The following is a 19617-nucleotide window of genomic DNA, read 5'->3' on the forward strand; positions in this document are numbered from 1 at the left end:
GGGCGTCATATTGTCAATTTGCTTTGCTGCAATTACAACTGGTAGGGTATTTCATTTTCTGGACCTGTTAAAACATCCAAGGATAAAATCCTTACACTCTTTACCTTATCTGACACATTCCATCGTTTGACTCCCTCCTCTGAAGGCTGAGTGTGTAGTGGTTATCACAGGAGGCTGCTGGGGGGAGGACAGCTCATAATAATGACTGGAACGGAGCCAATGAAATGGCATCAAACACATGGAAACCATGGAAACTATGTGTTTGATGTATTTGATACCATTCCGCTCCATCTATTACCACGAGCCCGTCCTCCCCAATTAAGGTGCCACCAACCTCCTGTGGTGGTTACTTATGCATGGGAGGAGCATGACCACAAGCATTGACCTGTCTGTGAAATGTTGTGTGGAACAGAGCACAGACCAGCAAAACCCTCACAAGAGCTGCTTTAGCTACAGAATATTAGAAACATCAGAAATCTATAACCAAAGGTAAACACAGCAGAACTGCAGTCTTTCCATTAACAGAGGACAAAGAACGAATAGTAAACATCCATTAATTACTGTCCAGTCCATAGGCCTTTGAGTTTGCAAGAAAGGCATTTCACTGTACTTGTGCATGTGACAATCGATCAGAGTTTTTAAGTTCAGTCACTGGACACTCTCACAGCAACTTAAACCTTGTTGAGAATATCCAACCGTGTAGAGATACCCGGATGTCGACTGAGTAAGTCTCTATGGTCATGTTACTAGACTACATTTCTGTCTCCAGAGACAGTGTTTCTTTTTACTGCAGCAGAGGTGTGTGTGTGTCCCAGGCAGCAGTGAAGGACAGCACAGGGCATCCAGAGGTCCATCACTCCATCTTCCTGGATCAACAAGCCGGCCACCTGTGCTCACTCTCTCCCTTTTGTCTCTCTCCCTCTCTCCCGCCCTCACCACTTGCTGCTGCTGATGCTGATAAAGAACAGAGAGAGACAGCTCCCAAAGGTGTGATCCAAGAGATTGGCGTTACCGACAAATGTGAGGAAAGGATACCACAGGAGCTTCATATGACCATGATGAGACTGTACAAGGGCTTAGAGAGGTTTACTATGTCCAGCACAGACTATACACACCAATCACCTCGGTATCGTGTGTTAGGCGATAGTACATAGTACAACATAGGCCTACCTAGTCTATTAGTGTTATTACAATGTAACAAGACTGACCATATAAGTATAGCCCCAGGTTGTGAAAAGGAGATATATAGGCACTGCCACAGGACAGGAACCTGTGCATCAGCTCTTTCCTCTGATAGGTCCACTTAGCAGATAACCTGCTGTGCAAAGCAGGTACCGCTGCGGACTGCTGGGACTTGCAAAGCTTGAATTACATCCACACTGTTCGACTACAGAAACTAGAGACACATCACTGCTTTCCTTGAGGGGAAATAGGTGAATCTGTGCATGTGTCAAACAAACACAACACATATGGGTTAGATAAGGGTATAGAGATACAGTAGCACATAACTATACTGACCAGAGAGTGAGAAAACAACTACAATCAGTGAAGTTGTCTGATACTCTAGGCCAGGGGCTCTGGGGGCTTCACTACTAGAAAACTCACTATCAGAAATGTCAACAGCCTGAGTAAGACATGGATGTGTTCCTGGAGGTGTGAAAATGTCAAGACGTTGAAGACGCATGACTCCTATCGTTGCCATGGTTTACAGGGCTTTGTTTTGCCCTCTAGCCATGACAGACAGACAGACAGACAGACAGACAGACAGACAGACAGACAGACAGAGAAGCTGAGGTGATAGATTGAACCTAACAGACTGGCTGACAGCCAGCACAGCTTAATTAAATCTCTCATCTCCCCTGTGGCCATTATTCCCTGACATTCATCTTTCTAACTCCGTTAAAAGTCTCACATCTCTCCATCACCAAACTCCTCACTTATGGGAATGGGGTAGTCAGGAATCTCCTTTGTGTGTGTGTATATCTGTGGTGTTCACCTGTACAACATGGTCTCAGGTGTAGTATAAGTAGGAGAAATGTCCAAATGTCTCCTTCTAAACAACTTCTCAGCATGGACAATGGCTAATCAACAACTTGTAAACACTCCCACCAGTTAGCCATGACTTTTTACAGTGATAATTAACCATGATGGACTGCAGTTCCCTCCCAATTGAATAGAAGGCTATTATGATAACACTGTCCAAAGTATACTTTTGGCCAATCTTTCAGTCACATACTAAAGCCTCGTAAGACCATAATAAACTCACAAAAAGCATGTAGTGGTATTTGAATGGGAGCACTGTTGTGAATGACAACTGGAAACTATGTCACTGTTTGTTGTGTAAACTCTGCCCTGCTTTGGTAATTATATGGCATTGTTGAGATCATTCAATAAGGGAGGACTCCCTCCCAAAAACTGAATTCAAACACCTGCACTGAGGTCACACCTGAATCCAATGACCTACACCTGAGTGACCTTCACCAGGTGACTGCTGACAATGTCATGTAGTGCCAGAAGAATGTTAAGTAATATCTCCACAACACCAGTTGCCAACTACAGCATGGACTTGCCTAGTCATGTCTGTTTCATTCAGCACTAACATACATTCATTTATTGAGCACGAAGCAAGCAACCATATAATTCCGTAATCTATGCATGCTTTGTAACGTGGATATTATAATGAAAGGTTCCAGACACGAGGGTCGAACAGGCACCAAGTTGGAGATCGAGGATGGTGACACAGTAACATAAATATTCAGCAACATACTTCCTAACCGTTCGATGTTGAATTTGAGACATTATAGATATGGGCCAATGATACCGTATTAAGTAATAAACCTGTGACTCATGAAAAATAAGTTACTCATTCAACAGGAAATTATATCCTAAAAATGGGAATCGCGGATTGATACAATTGTGATGTTTGATTTAGACTACTCATATAAAATACCTAGGCCTACATTAGAACTGCCTGGAAAATGGATATGGAATATCATATCAAGATTACACCGCGAGCTGGTGGATTGTCGACACCAATGGCCACATCTGCATTTGGCACAGCAGCCTATTAGAAAATGCTGTCTCGATCGACACTTACCGTTTGGGTTGAAGACGTATCCGTTCGATCCGCGTCAAATCCTCCGGGATAGATTTATGTTTAAACACCGGTGTTTAAACCGCACCTTCTCTTTGCCTAATTCCTTTCCTATTCCAACTAGTATTACTATTTCGATGTCACTCTTTCAAGGCGGAACTACACATTGCGTCCTAGACATTAGGAAGGACAAGAGCAACGAACGAAGCAGCCAATACGAGAGGAGGCAGTACAAATTAAATTCGAACGCCCCCAAGAGGTTAACTGAGATGTCCAAATACTGTGTACAGTACACCATTTTTTCCCTTATTTTCTTTTAGATGGGGGCCCATCATGTCCATCACTGTGTTGTTGACCCATTTCTCGGAGATTATGCGCTTAGAACTCACATGGAGTTTCTATTTTCAATCCTCAACTGATTGTATAAGCATACAAACAGGATGTGCTGCTGCAACATGTTACAAACTTTTTTTGATCTAAATCGCCAACTTTTTTTGTTGTATTTCCAGACCAGCTGTATAAATGTAGGGATCAGCAGGACTGTTTACTTCAAGTGCTCATGCCATGGAGACAACCAACATTAATACTTATTATTTAATTTTTCGGGGGGGGGGGGGTTGTGCTGAATTGTGTAGTAAAATGTGTGGCCAAGAGCACAATTGATTTGTTCAAAAACATGTGCTTCTTACTCCTCAGACAGATCAACAGTATTCATATCAATGGGAGGGATAGTAGTTTATTTATGTACCAGCATCTGTTGCACTTCTTTCAACATCTCTTGTTTGGTTCTTAACCTGGCTGACACTAGTAGGTGAGGTTATTTTTAAACAGTCCTCCAAAAATAACTAATCAATACAAATTCAACCCAAGAAAATAACATTCAGATGCATTTACACAAAACATTGCAAATAAACAGTACAGGTGAAAGAATACAAGAAAATAAATGTATAGGTCCGTCACAAGTCTTTCACTGAGAACAGAGCACATAATGCTGAGGTCATAGCAGACATCTCCACAAATATTTGCAGCAAGCCAAAGGTCAAAGGCTACAGTGAAGCAAAGTTGAAGGTCGAGTTCCTACCCGACTAGATGGGCAGGTGTTGCATTGCATCAACCAATGGTTTTGTGATAAGTCACCGACTGTGCAGTCAGGCACCTGATTGCTAGATCATTTGATGTGGCTAACTAAAAATGTTAAATACCTATACATGCTTTCAAAGATCTGGCATACAGCTGCAATGTAGTCGGGCAGGAATTCAACCAAAGACATCGAGACAAGAGTGAATAGGATAGAGGTTATCCACAAGAAAACAATGAGAATGGAAGGAAACCAAACATTTAAACTATATATATATATATATATATATATATATATATATTTTAATCCAGAAACATATATATATATATATATATACACATTTTAATCCAGAAACGTCACTTGTCAAAATGTGTGATACTGTCCCTCCAGTGTCTATAATACAGACAATAACTGTATAAGCTGTAGCAATATAATTCACTGCGTAAAATCAGAAAGACAGTACTTATCTACCTACAGTGCCATTATATAAGAATATATAGTTTGTATTTTCACTCCCTATTTAAAATCTTATGAAGTAGGCCTGTGACGATACCGGTATCGCAAAACATTTTCCATGGCAAAAATTAAAGCAAAGCTGACTAAACTTGTTGATCCTTTAAAAACCTGCTTCATGTAAAATAGTGTGTTATAGCTTGAAATATAAATAAATGTGACTCGATGACAACAGAATGATGTTTGTTTCTAACATTATGGCTGTTTTCCTAAAGAAGTTAAATCCACAGTGTTATGTTTCCTTGCCACGGCACTAAATGAGTATTGAGATACTGGTATCGTCCCCGCCCTAATATTACGGCTATGCTCCGTAAAACAGTCCACATGTTCAACAAACATAAGCTTAACAATTATGCAATGGGAGATAATCAAATTCTAAGTACTTTACAGAAAGGAAAAAAGTTTGCTGAACATGGCTCCAAGGAAAGAGTTCAGTCAGTTACTGAAAGTTGTCATTATGAAGATTAAAAGTTTGCCTATCAGAAGTTCAGGTGAGGTCTTTGAATACACATTGCAGCGCAACAATTTGTTGAGTACTTGACAGCAAGCTTCAAACTGAACGTCAGACCAAGGCATTAATATGATGCAGGTTTGCACCAACAAACCCATACAACCATAAACTGTCCCTGTTGGTTCTCTTGTATTTACTCCATCCATTACCAACTGTATCTTTGACTATAATACAGTACACTTCCATTCTGTGGAGTTTTCCCTGTATAGACTTGAGGCCTGAAAGAGGAAGACCAACTGACATCCTCAAGCATTCAACCCCATGCCATGAGATGCTCCCACCAGTCTACAGCATAATGAAAATAAGTGCATTTGCATTAAATTATCTGGTAAATTCTCCTCAGTCCAACCCCCCAATGCCATAGATAAACCAGTGAGTGCTGCTCTCGACTGCAATGAGGGAGTTCAATTAAGTGCACCGGGCTATGGCCTGTGACGGGTAAAAGCCGTGAGGGAGGACTGCCCTTCTCAAATTGATCAGTGATCTGCGCCACCCGGTCATGTTGTCAACAAGGCAGCCTCCCACTGGGCACAGATGCCAAATCAACATCTATTCCACGTTGGTACAATGTCATTTCATTGAAATGACATGGAAACATTGAATCAACCAGTGTGTGCCCAGCGGTGCATCATTCCGAAACATACATTATTCTTTTCCATAAAATGTTTTCATTGGGAAGGCAGATAAAGCCTTCTCAAAAGCAATCACTTTTGCATGTGAAAACAGAACCCTACTCATTACTCCACGTGCTTAACCTACGTCACTTTCGTTTTGAGCAGACTTCGTGGATGGCCAAAACGGGGCACCTGGCTCACGTCCGGGAGGCAGCCCAGTTCCAAAACGAATGCAATCAATGCTGACATGGTTCACACAGGGCTGGCCTGGGCATTAATCAAATCCCCTCATTGTCTCTCTGAGTGCTGTGAACATGGATGTCACACTGCTCACTTGCGCCCTCATGTGGAGCAGCACAGAGCGATCTGCTGCACCTTGGCCAGCTCTGTAAGCAGCAGCTTCATGCGGTGTTTGAGCTGAGGCAGCCGGGCCAGGGGCTCTGGGGGCTCCAGCTCTCCTGTGTAGTCCAGCCAGCTCTCCAACACTGAAGAGGAGAGATGGAACACTGTCAATCACTGATGTTAAGTTCACAATACATAGCTGAGAAGTTATTATTATGAGTATTTCTGACTACCTCAACTAACCAGTGCCCCCCGCACATTGACTCTGTATCGGCACCCCCCTGTATATATTGTTATTTTTTACTGCTCCTCTTTAACTACTTGTTACTTTTCTCATCTGTATTTTTAAAAACTGCACTGTCGGTTAGGGGCTCGTAAGTAAGCATTTCACTACACCTGTTGTATCCGGCACATGTGACTAATACAATTTGATTTGATTATTAGGGCAGCAGGTAGCCTAGCAGTTAAGAGCATTGGGCCAGTAATCGAAAGGTTGCGGATTTGAATACCCGAGCTGACAAGGTAAAAAATCTGTCGATGCCCTTAAGCAAGGCACCTAACCCAAATTTGCTCCAGGGGTGCCTTACTATGGCTGACCCTGTAAAACAACATTTCACTGCACCCATGTGGCAATAAGAAATAGGTTAATTGATTTTAGCTACAATTGTGATGGACAAGAAAGAACGCTACTGTCTTTATTTGACTTGTTTTGCACGAAATTCTCTCTTATTCATTGTACATATACGATAATTGTGGCATTAAAATGCTTTCCTTGCTAATAAACAGAAAACAGAGGGGCTATGTTGTCTCACCATCTAGCTCCCTCTCGATGAAGTCCATCCTGTGTGTGACCTCGTCCTGGACAGCATCTATGTGATCCAGCAGGTTGATCTGCCACTGGTGCTGCTGGCCACTGCCGTCCCCTCCCCCACCGCAGCCAACACCCTCCTCCCGCTTCACCTCGCCCTGGCCCCACCGACCAACATCTGAACCCTGGACATATGGGAAAGAGGATTCAGTCATGAAGTTTACTTTTTAGAGTATCTACCACTCTATAGTGTATGCGGGATGTATGGATGGATAGATGGTACAATATAGACAGACGGGTAGAGATGTTGAAGGAGAATGTCTGAAGGCTGAAACAGAACTGACCTTGGTGTGAGTGTTCAGGTGTGTGGGGGCTTTGGGCCTGGCTGTCTCCAGCATGCCTCCATAGCGCTGCTCTCTCTCCAGCAGGTCCTCAGTGCTCCTCAGGCTGTCCTCCAGCTCAGATCCCCTCCGTGTGGTCTCCACCACCAGCCTCTGCTCCACTGCAGGGTAGTATGCCCGCGGCTTCTGGTAGCAATGCTCACTCATTATGTACGAGTCCTGAAACGACTGGTAGGGCGAGGAGGAAGACGAGGAGGAGGAAGAGGCTCGGCTAAGCTTCTCCATGGCGGCTGACATTAGAGCTTCTGTGCCACCACGGGCGAGACTCTTGTGGTCCTTCTCGGAACCCTCGTCTGTTAGCGCAGGAGAGGGTGCTGCGTCGGTGCCCGTACCTGAGCCACCTCTTCTCCAGGGCCTCTCTGCTCTCTTCCAGGGCTGGCACCACAACTGCAGGTCCGGGTGGGTCTGGGTTCTACAGAGGCACACAAGGGCAATCAGACTCCAAACATTTTACAAGGATAGATATTGATTCATATTAGTTTTTCCATTCAACACTACTTACTGTAGGACGCTCATTTTGAGCTGGAGGCCATTGAGCACCTCCACCACACGCTGTACATCTCCTAGTAGCTGGTGTGTTGCTGCAATCTTCTTGGCATTCTGGTGGGAGTAGTTCTCATCCAGGAAGGACAGACCATACATGTGACCGCTGCTCAGCCAATCACGGTCATACCGGTAGCGCAGGCTTTGTCTCTGACCTGGAACAGAGTTCATGTGATATCATAAGTGTGATGGGAAAATGTAAGGTGAAAAGTTCATATTAGAGTGAGTAACAATGTTTAGCATATTTATATATTTTCCCTTTTCTGTAACACACATGATTTCTAGTGTTCTATTTGTGACACTCGTGTGTAGGATGGTGGTCACTAGACTTGATACTGAACATTACAAAATGTCCTCATATCTGTTGATAGTGATTGAAGCCAGAGCTAATGAAGATACAACGACAGAGGACACTGATTATTATTCTATTGATGACATCATAAAACAATGATTCTGTAGCAGCTGGCAAAGTCATTGCCTTTTGTTCGACTTCCTACAAACCTCTCGAGCTGGTGTTTGGAAAATATTTGGTGCCGCCTGATTAGAGTAAAAAGGTCCTGTATCCAGGAGGCCAGTTAGACATGTCTCTGCTTCTGGGCTGGAGGTGTCTCCCTGTTGCAATTTGTAATAAACCCGATAGATTTTTGATTGAACTTACCAAGGACTGCTCTCCTTTTTGTTCACCTGGAAATTCTTATTACAATAAGGCACAGCCACAAAAACCACAGTTAAATGTACTGGCTTGTCTTGTGTTTTAACCTCGCCTTTCCCTTCCCCAAGTAACCCCATGGAGAAACCTGAGATAGAGTTTCTAATAGGCCAAGTTGTGTGTTGCTGGCTCTCACCTGGTGGGTCTCTGCAGACGTAGCAGGCGTATTTGTCCGGGACGTTCTCCTCCAGGAGGCCCATGCAGGTGCCATGCTGCCAGCACAGACACTCCTCACACTGGAGAGATGAGACAAGGCCAGGGAGCAACACTATCAAACTGAGTTTCTCCCTGCTGCTAATTTCTGGCCCGAGCTTGCTTTTAGAGAAGCTGAGTTGGGCTAGACCTTTAGTTTGGTGCGGTTTGACAAATGTGATTGATTTAAATGATTGAGAGACTAGTGGATTGCCACCAACTATTTATTTCAGACTCAATGATGTGTATTGGAGGCAGATCAGGGCTAGAGTCAGGTAAACCCCCAAGCAGCTCACCTGTATCATGAAGTCGTTTTCCTCTTCCGCCTCACAGACGCAACGCACAACCTCCTGACTGCCTGTCTCCAAGGCAACAGAGCCCAGACTTAGGGGTGTTGTAGCATTGTCCAGCTCCGCCCCCAGCTCGTCATCACTCCACTCACAACTGTCAGTGGACCAATCACTGATGCTATCCTCATCTAGAGGGGAAATCAAGGGATGGAAAGGGTTAACTAATAAAGACAACCCTGGTCACAGTGACCCTAGTCTCCTTTAGTAGCATTGTAACATCTAGATTTCCTCCATGAGCTGGTTTCAGTATATTTGCCAATGTGAGTCCTCAGGAGATAATGTCATCGGGATGTAACTGATGTGTTTGATCAAGAGATAATTGCAACACAAGCAGAGGGGGCTCTCCATGGTAGAAATATAGGAGGAAACTATAGCTCATTTTATCTACAGCATTGTAACATACAGTATGCATGCCCCTTATGCATAGCACTGCGAGTCGAACATATAACAAACTGATGAGAATAAAGCAAGCCATAGCAGCAAAGCAAAGGCTCCAGATTCAATCAATAAACCAATCAATAAACCATAGAACTGTGACAACAGGTCTAGTTTGTTTGAAAGTGTGGAAAATTATTAGCAAGATAGGTTTGATACGGAATGGAAAAGATACACAGGTAGACGGTAAGAACAAATTACTTATGGACTGAAAGCAGGCAAAGAATAATGGCAAAGGGAAGAGAGTGACACACACACTCAGACATACAGACACACAATAATACCCACCATCCACGTGCATCTGCTCTGACTGGTTGTATCCGGGCCTGAAGTGGTAGGACTCAGGCTTGTGATTGTGTGAGAGGGGGAATTTGAGTGGCAAATTCAATTTGGACTGAAGAGCGAATATTGAGATGTCAATATTCTCCTCACTACCTGTGTACTCTGTTAATAAACGGGAGGGGGAAGCAGATGCAGAACAAAATGTCAACTTTGGAAATGCTGATGAGGACAAACAAGAGCTAATCTTTGGGGGGGGGGGGGGGTCAAACAGACAATATATGAATCCAAACTGTGTGTACAGCTGAAGATACTATTATGGGTGTGAGAATATGTACTTACAACAAAGACAACCTAAAAAGTAAACTTGTGTCCACAAAACCCCTTTACTTGAGTGTTTCTGAGAGCTGAACTGGCCAAAACAGTCCAAATAAAGTCTAATTGTGTGTGAATGTACACAGTGAATAAACCATCCTCTTAATACTGTATGTGTGTTATAACAAGTGTCATCCACAGATCCAGAGTGAATTTAAACTAGGTCAATAGACCAATAGTGGTTCAAACTTGGTTACAAAAGTGGCATTACAGTAGCTTGCGCCTCGCAGTAGAGTTCAAACAGATTAGTCAGATGGTTAAAAAAAACAGAATAAAGGCCTGTGTTATTATATGAGCAACAGATGTGAAAATCATCAGTCAGAGGAAAAGGGGTAGAAGCACAAGACGGCTGATGCAAACAAAATGATCAGCGGCTATTTGACTGATGAAGTGAGGTCAGTAGTGAGGACACAGCAGTTGTAGTGCTACTCCAACCACACTGCTGGTTTGCCTCTGAAGCGAAGCAGGGTTGTCCTGGTCGCTCCCTGGATGGGAGACCAGATTCTGCTGGAAGTGGTGTTGGGGGGCCAGTAGGAGGCACTCTTTCTCTAGTCTAAAAAACATATGCCAATGCCCCAGGGCAGTGATTGGGGTATTTACCCCTGTGTAGGGTGCCATCTTTTGATGGTCACTAAAGATCCCATGCCACTTATCGAAAGAGTAGGGGTGTTAACCCTGGTGTCCTGGCTAAATTCCCAATCTGGCAGTCATACCATCCCTAGCTTCCAATTGGCTCATTCATTCCCCTGGAACTATTCTCCAGGTCGTTGCTGTAAATGAGAATGTGTTCAGTCAACTTACCTGCTAAAATAAGGATATACATTTTTTTTTAAAGAAATAAAACACCTACCAAGAGGTGTGAAGGAAATATATCAGGGGTCTTCCCATGGCCTGAATGAAGCGTTGCACATGCAGCGGAGCTAAAGCTATAGGACAGGAGCCCCATGCAGAACAGTAGGACGACTAGGGTCTCCTTACCACACTTGACCTTCTTTTTCTTCTTCTTTTTCTTCAGATTAATGCGAAGGAACGCCCTCTGTTTCTTATCCTTCAGCCGATCTCGTTCTTTCACCACTGCTGGAGTGACACGGGGGAACCAAGAGTTAGGAGTGCTCTAGACACTGAAGGCGTGTTCCGCCATTACAAACACTGGAGCATGCACCATTTCACAATAATCCTGTTGTGTCATGTTAAGAGAAAGTGGATCAGAAAACAGCAAAGAACTACACATTTGCTCATAGCCAATGGCCTATTTAAAAGGAAAGAAATCCACTCACACTATCTTTGAGTATTTTCTTTCATTAGTCCACTGTTGATAAGTCCCAAAATGTTTAAGATAAGATTTAAGAAGCAAACTGTCACACTTGCCACATCATGATTTTGCATCATATAATGCCTTTCTCATCATGATGTGGCAAGTGACACTTTGCTTATTGAAAGTCAATATCCTGACAACTTAAAATAAAAAATAAAGTAAAATTAGGACTATTAACAGTGGACGAAAAAAATATAGTCGAGTGGATTTTTCAGAAGCATTCTCGTTCCACATCTTACACAGACATATGTCCATACCACTGCTCTCAGTAGTCTCTGTCTCCACTGGTCTCTGTCCATTCCTGTCCAGCTGGTTCTCTTTGCTCTTCTCCCTCAGTAGAGCCCTCTGCTGCTGGCGCTGGGTGTTGACATTAGGTGGAGCTGATGTGCGTCTGTTCATTGTCTTGGCCTCACTACGTGGAGATGGGGGAGTTCTAGTAGGACTGTGCACATTGGAGTCTGCCGGGCATAGAAACACAATATTAATATTATGGCTAAAACTGATTTCCTCTTGGGGTGAATCTATCATGTAGCTAAGTCCCTTTTTTGATACTTACGCATTGAGGCGGAGATGGTGCGTCTCCTCTTAGGACTTTCCAGAGAGGTAGGGGAGGGGTGCTTCTCTGAGGCCCGTGTCTGGGCGGTGGGGCTTAGGTCGTCCTCTAGCTGCTGCTCCTCTCCATGGTAGTATTTCATGTGGTAGTGAAGCAGTTTGGCCTTGCGGAATGACTTGGTGCAGCCTACAGCGCTGCATTTAAATGGGTTGTGGTCCAAGTTGATGGACAGGACTGGGGGAGGCTGGTTTTTGATCACTCTGTACACTGAAAACACAATGGAAATGTGTAAGAGGATGGACAAACAGCTAGGAGTGGAGATACTCATGTAAACTGATGTAACAGAGTGCTGGGCGAGAACTCACATGGCTCTCTGCTAAATCGGTTGGGGTTGTGGAAACCCTGCTTCCTTATCGCTGGAAATAAAGACACAGAGACAATATAAACTGAGTCACTGACTGACAACATTCAACACAAATTAAAACAAATCAATTCTCAGAAATATATTTTCAAACCTTTTATAGTATTTTGACGACTTGTGAGAAAATAAACCTCTAAAATGGATGGACAACCTCTAAAATGGACAGCTTACGTTAATTGGAAATATAAGGAAGCCTTTTGGATAGTGATTTTCTGAAGAGTTGTGTGGTCTTACGTTTCACTGGGAGGGCCAGTGGTGCAGGTTTGGAGCTATCCGGTTGGCTTTCTGCCTTCTGCTCCACTCTGTCAATGGTGGACATAGCTGAGGGTAATGGGACAGACACTGGCCCGGTCTGTGTTGACATCTGATTAGGTGACTCAGTGGATGGCTTAGTTTCATTAGGTGAGCTCAGGACTGTGTACTCAGTTTTCATTTCCACCTCTTCTTTCTTCATCCCTTCATTTAAATGAGTAGGCCTCTCCTCACTCTGTCCTCCGTCTTCTTCCATTTTTACTTCAGTCGGGCCCACAGTGGCTGCCACGTGATCCCCGAGGTTGATCTGTCCTGCATGTTGCTCTGTATCCTCCTCCTGCTTAACTATGGATGGTGTCTCTTTGGTGACATCCCCCTCACTATCCTTCCTCTTGGTCTTCTCCTCCACCTCCCTCTCATGCCATTCATCTTCATCATTATTGTCACCATCCTCTGTGTCACTGTCCCCCTCCTGGTCAGAGGTACTGCGTCTGGTTCTTTTATTCTTTGGGCCGTATTCCTGAGGCCTCCGTTCTCTGCCATTCTGGGGCTTCTTGAAGCCGTTCCTCTCAGTGGACCGAGCCTTTCCTCCTCCTCTCTATTTCCACAAAGAGGGGGGATGAAAACATTTAGGAAAATTAGGTAAAGTATGACCCACAGAAACATGACCCTCTGCATGGCAAGCCAACACAATATCAACAGATATACAGCACCAGTCAAAAGTTGAGAAACCTACTCATTCAAGGGTTTTTATTTATTTTTCCTATTTTCTACATTGCAGAATAAAAAAACTATGAAATACCACATATGGAATCATGCAGAAAAAAAAGAGTTAAATCAAAATATATTTTTCAAAGTAGCCACATGACAGCTTCACAAACTCTTGGCATTCTCTCAACCAGTTTCATGAGGTAGTCACCTAGAATGCATTTCAATTAACAGGTGTACCTTGTTCAAAGTTCATTTGTGGAATTTCTTTCCTTCTTAATGCATTTGCGCCAATCAGTTGTGTTGTGACAAGGTAGGGGTGGTATACAGAAGATAGCCTTATGTGGTAAAAGACCAAGTTCATATTATGGCAAGAACAGCTCAAATAAGCAGAGAGAAACAACAGTCCATCATTACTTGAAGACATGAAGGTCAATCAATGTGGAAAATGTCAAGAACTTTGAAAGTTTCTTCAAGTGCAGTTGCAAAAACCATCAAGCCTATGATGAAACTAGCACTTATGAGGACCACCACAGGAAAGAAAGACCCAGTTACATCTGATGCAGAAGATAAGTTAATTAGAGTTACAAGCCTCAGAAATCAGCAATTAACTGCGCTTAGTGGGACTATCATTTGTTTTTCAACAAGACAATGACCCAAAACTCATCCAGACTGTGAAAGGGCTATTTGACTAAGGAGAGTGATGGAGTGCTGCATCAGATGACCTGGCCTCCACAATCACATGACCTCAACCCAATTGAGATGGTTTGGGATGAGTTGGACAACAGAGTGAAGGACAAGCAGCCAACAAGTGCTCAGCATATGTGGGGACACCTTCAAGACTGTTGGAAAAGCATTCCAGGTGACTACTGGTTGAGAGAACACAAAGCCGTCATTAAGGCAAAAGGGTAGCTACTTTGAAGAATCTAAAATATATTTTAATTTGTTTAACACATGATTCCATGTGTTATTTCATAGTTTAGATGTCCTCAATATTATTCTACAATGTAGAAAATAGTAAAAATAAAGAAAAACCCTTGAATGCGTAGGTGTTCCAAACTTTTGACTGGTACTGTATGCCCTTTGAACAGGTAAAAACTACTATTGACAGTCCCTGATGAGAGAAGGAAACAAAGAGCTCACCTCTCTTACAAAAGGTTTCACGTGGATCCCCTTTACCGTCTGGACGACGCCATCATAAAACTTCACGGTGTAAGATGCTGAGGGCAAATGGAGGTCAGATGGATCAGGTTAATGCTGAACAGAATCCACAAATCTCTTCAATATGCATACGAGTACTTCCAAACCACTCACCATCTTTATTCACTGCCAAGACCTTGGCAGGGTAGAAGCGGCAATCAGACCAACTGGCGAGGACCTTGTCATTCACATGAAATCCCTGGACAGACAGATGAAATGAAGTGTCACTGTCAAACATGGATCCAGTATCAGCCTGAGCAAATGAAATCAAATAGAAGTAGGCGGGGCAAACAGAAGGACAGGTACAGCTAAGTAGAGCAACCAGTAGGGATATAATAGGGAGAATAAGTAAGTAAATATAGTACATCTCTTACAGGGATAGGACAGTCGTCCAGCAGTCCCTGTCGTCTCAGCTGGATCCTCTCTACAGGTCTCAGGTAGGGGCTGGTCCAGTCAAACCACTCATCATAGCGGTGGCTCCACTGACGGTAGTGGATGAGGACCTTCTCGTCATCATAGTCAATCTTCTCTATGTTGGCTGGATACCTAGGAGCAGGGCGTATACGAGAGGGGTGATTGAGATGGGAGCAAAGGAACTCAACTGGAAGACAAGAGATCATTGGTGTATAGGTAATAAGAAAGGCTAGGATAACAGAGAATAGCAGAAAGTGAGAGAAAGACTGAAAAGGAGCTGAGGAATTAACAAAGAGAGATTGCAGGTAGAGTAAGACAATTTACTGACAAAGAAAGAGTCAGAGAGGAACTGAAGCATGACTCACCAGTTTTTGAGGGCGTCTCTGGCCTCCAGCGTTGCTCCCACCTCAAAGGTTATTCCTCTTCTGTTAGGGGGTGTCTTGCTCATTGTGTCCACATCCACCTCCTGCTGACAGGCACAAAGTTCTACCTGGTTAAACACCAGAAACGCATAATTCTAGTACCTAAATTGCTACACAAGGTCATACAAAAAATAACCAGAGTTGCTAGACTGGCTTAGAGCGAACTAGCTTAGATAGGACTGAGACCATAATCAGTGGAGAATTTTGTCAGTTTTCTTAATTTCTTTTGATCAGAGTCTACTTGTTACATAACGAATCACATTAGTGGAACGTGAATGCAAACAACGGTTCTAAGGAACTTAGTCATTTTGAGGGGACTGACATCAAGAGAGGAGAGAAAATTGGCTGAGGCTTGACTATATGGCTGAGAGAGAAGGGAATTATTACATAAATACACAAACAATAATATGCCATTCATCAAACGCTTTTCTCCAAAGCGACTTACAATCATGCGTGCAAACATTTTATATATGAGTGGCCAACAGCGGTAGTCAAACCCAGGACCCTGGCATTATAAGCACCATGCTCTACTGACTGAGCCACTCACGACTACACAAGGGGATTCCACCAGGCATGGGGGTTGTGGGCGCGGCTTAAATCAGTCCAGAGTTGTCAGCAGAGAGAAAACTGTGCTGTTTCCCAATTTCCTGCAAGTCTATACTTTTTGCCATGGCTATTTGTGTTCTTATGATCGAACATTATAACAAAACCAATGGGGACCCCAATCGGGGGCCTATCAGTAATCCTGCGTGGCCTATCAGTAATCCAGCAGTGCCAAAAACACTTGACTGTCTAGATTATATTTTTGTGACTTCTAGTTCTCAACGATATTATATATATAAAAAAAAGATATATAGATCTTAGTTTGTTTCATCCAAAGTTAAGTGAAAATTGTAGTCTAAGGAACTCAGTGAGAAAGAAAACCTTTAAGGAATTAGAGCATCCATAAAGTAGTCATTATCATAAGCACTACAAACTCTTTATTAGCAAAGTCATACTACATAAAGGGTGATGTAAAATTCCCTTACATCTGGTGCTCTTCCAAAGATGGCATAACCATTGACACCCTTCATATCGCTTGATATTCAGTTTGCATGATTTCTGAAGCATATTCCTTAAAGGGTTTTATGAACCCTTTACAATATCAAATATATATGATCCATCATTTATCATACTACAATGTTTATCCCCCTAAAAAAACACTTAGCAAAGAAACCCCTATATGCTTCCTGCCTACTTCAGATCTCAACCTATGGCCACCTGCTTGCTTCACAAAGGATGCTACCTAAATTGAGGTGAATAGAAACCGGTCCTCCAGGGCAAACCAGCACGCAAACCTTCCTCTTTGAAGCTTTTGCAAGCAACCCTTATGAAAGACTCCATCGATTTGTACATGAATACTGTCTAATCCACGTATTGAGCATCTTTCTGCAGCCAGTAGCCTAATAAATGAGGTCAAGAGACAGAAAGCTTTCGAAGACGTGGGCAGCACGCTATGAAATTCCGACAGTCTATTCTGTATCCCTATTTTTTTTGTTCAATCGGGGTGATCAAAGTATAATGATTCATTATAATTTTGGTAATTTACTAAAATGTTAATTATGATTATGAAATTTGCTCAAATAAAAAATATGCATTGCTACTCAAACGGTCCATTGTCTGGTCCATTGCTTAGCGTTACATTGTTGTCTCGGGCCCTGGATACTTGGTATCCTCTCTATCCCAGTCAAACACAATCACCGGGAAACACACCATTCTAAACATATCTATGCAATACATTAGCCTACTTTGGGGAGGCCAAACTCACCGCAAAACTCACCTTCGGGGAGAGACTTTGAGCATATTCCATATCAATGCAACCTAGCTAGTAGCCGGATATCTTCACGCTACTTGGCAAACCACGTGTTCTGGTCAGGCGAACATTCCACGTATTGAGACAATAGCAATGGTCTCTGAAATTAGATTAAGCTAGTTATGCAGATAGGCCAGTTGAATAACACGAACCTACCGTAGGGCTATGTAAGTTCAATAAACACACCTATTCCGACAAAGCACTTGTGAATTAATAGGGCATTATTTGTTGGACTGACAGTGTCGCTCAAGACGCACGGAAGCGACCACAATCAAATGAAGCAAATGGCGCGCAATACACATATTTTGTTTAATATACTACGCCTGATAAAGGGTGAAAATAACCTTCAATTTGGACCCTCAACTAAAGGCCTACTAATAGTCCATGGCTTTAAATGTACTATGTAGCCCGAGAACAGAAGCCTAGCACAAAAAATATCGAAATAGTCTAATCCTGCCCTGTTATGCCATGTTTTTTATCCCCACATTTTTGGGAAAGCCGTCTGCGCGTTCTGCGCTTAAGCAATCACCTAGCATCCACTCAAAAGTGAGGCTCAAATAAAATGCGTAGGGTTTTACACAATTCACGACTGCAAAACTCGCTTTGTTGACTATAGTTTCTGAAAGCTTATTGTCAGATATTCTGTAAGGAGTGGGAGTGTTCATTATATTACACTGTAGTTCGTCAGTAATTTCACCAAAGCTAATTGGTTAAAGGGTCTGATAGGGGCGGGCTTTAGAAATCTTACAGGCCATTTAGATTGTCATTCTTAAGGGGATCGCGGGGCCTCTGTAGGCCACACTTTTCTTACGGTACTAAATACTGCATGGAAATGTAGCATTTTGAACTTCCCTGAAGCTGCGGAACCCTCCAGAAAAACAATTACAAGTCAACCTTACGCCAAACAGTATAAACTGTATAAGATATCCATAAAACAAAATACATCTACATTACAAGTCTTTTAAAGTTATTTGTTTAGAACTCAGGAAGCACAAGCAGCATTCACAATCTTTTGTGTTATTGATGCATAATACCTTTGGCTATTATGTCGCAAATACTAAGACTAAAATGTTGCATCAAATGTTACCTTGATTTCTGAGTACTCTTTCCGATGGTGATGTGCACAATGAGCGATAGAATATTTTCGTGTGGTGCCTCAACGTCTGATTCCAGTGCACGCAGTTACATTTTCTTCCCGATGCACTCGAGTCGCACTACCGGCGAATGGCACGCAACTACGCATGTGCCATTATTAAAAGGACCTTCTGTTCTCGCATCACAGGGGTGCATGGTAGAGGCTACTTGTGCCAGAGCCATATATACATAAATAATAGGCCAACTTCTATAATTGTGAATGTTGTTATAATTCTAGACATTCAGTTAAAAAGCATTGATTCAATATTTCCCATTAAATGTTAATAGGGAGCTAACATGGCTGCCATATTGAAGTGTCATGTAAATGCATCATAATGCGGAAACCGCATTCGCCCAACTCTGCATATATACACAAAAGTATGTGGACACCCATTCAAAATAGTGGATTCAGTTATTTCAGCCACACTCGTTACAGACAGGTAAAATCGAGCACACAGCCATGCAATCTCCATAGACAAACAATGGCAGTAGAATAGCCTGTACTGAAGCGCTCAGTGACATTCAACGTGGCACCGTCATAGGATGCCACCGTTCCAACAAGTCAGTTTGTCAAATGTCTGCCCTGCTAGAGCTGCCCAATCAACTGTAAATGCTGTTATTGTGAAGTGGAAACATCTGGGAGCAACAACGGCCAAGCCACGAAGTGGTAGGCCACACAAGCTCACAGAACGGGACCATAGAGTGCTGAAGCGCCTAGCGCTTAAAAATCGTTTTTCCTTGATTGCAACAGTCATTACCGAGTTCCAAACTGCCTCTGGAAGCGATGTAAGCACAATAACTGTTTATTGGGAGCTTAATGGGTTTCCATGGCCGAGCAGCCCCACACAAGCCTAAGATCACCATGTATAATGTCAAGCGTCGGCTGGAGCGTCGGCTGAAGCTCGCCGCCATTGGACTCTGGAGCAGTGGAAACGCGTTCTCTGGAGTTATGAATCACGCTTCACCATCTGGCAGTCCGACGGACAAATCTGAATTTGGCGGATGCCAGGAGAACGCTACCTCCCCCAATGCATAGTGCCAACTGTAAAGTTTGGTGGAGGAGGAATAATGGTTGGTGGCTGTTTTTCATGGTTCGGGCTAG

The 19617-nt window shown here is 43.1% G+C and overlaps 2 protein-coding genes across 32 annotated transcripts in view; both read right to left on the minus strand.

Moving 5' to 3' along the window:
* Positions 1 to 3295, minus strand: part of LOC139557076 (protein NDRG3-like) — a 53208-nt gene extending 49913 nt beyond the window's left edge. The window contains exon 1 of one of the 2 annotated variants that reach the window (XM_071371442.1): positions 3098 to 3295. The gene's annotated coding sequence lies outside the window, so the exon portion shown is untranslated. The remainder of the gene's footprint in view (positions 1 to 3097) is intronic. The other variant, XM_071371424.1, reaches the window with a different exon arrangement.
* Positions 3296 to 3810: 515 nt separating this feature from the next.
* On the minus strand, positions 3811 to 18617 carry LOC139556797 (PHD finger protein 20-like). 30 transcript variants are annotated; one of them, XM_071371039.1, is made up of 18 exons: positions 18469 to 18614; positions 17349 to 17481; positions 15473 to 15573; positions 15068 to 15239; positions 14808 to 14892; positions 14637 to 14713; positions 12768 to 13383; positions 12478 to 12528; positions 12116 to 12379; positions 11817 to 12017; positions 11223 to 11321; positions 9879 to 10034; positions 9102 to 9283; positions 8750 to 8849; positions 7864 to 8059; positions 7305 to 7773; positions 6965 to 7145; positions 3811 to 6295 (listed from the first exon to the last, which is right to left on the minus strand). In XM_071371039.1, the coding sequence occupies exons 2-18, from the start codon at positions 17376 to 17378 to the stop codon at positions 6153 to 6155; spliced, it is 3123 nt and encodes a 1040-aa protein (XP_071227140.1). In that variant the 5' UTR covers positions 17379 to 17481; positions 18469 to 18614; the 3' UTR covers positions 3811 to 6152. The 30 variants fall into 30 exon arrangements, with proteins under 30 accessions (XP_071227140.1, XP_071227063.1, XP_071227147.1 ...); XM_071370962.1 differs by having other exon boundaries at positions 11799 to 12017; positions 14808 to 14946; XM_071371046.1 differs by having other exon boundaries at positions 11223 to 11318; positions 15473 to 15576.
* Positions 18618 to 19617: the final 1000 nt, after the last annotated feature.

This window comes from Salvelinus alpinus, chromosome 2 (assembly GCF_045679555.1).
Source record: "Salvelinus alpinus chromosome 2, SLU_Salpinus.1, whole genome shotgun sequence".
NCBI lineage: Eukaryota > Metazoa > Chordata > Actinopteri > Salmoniformes > Salmonidae > Salvelinus > Salvelinus alpinus.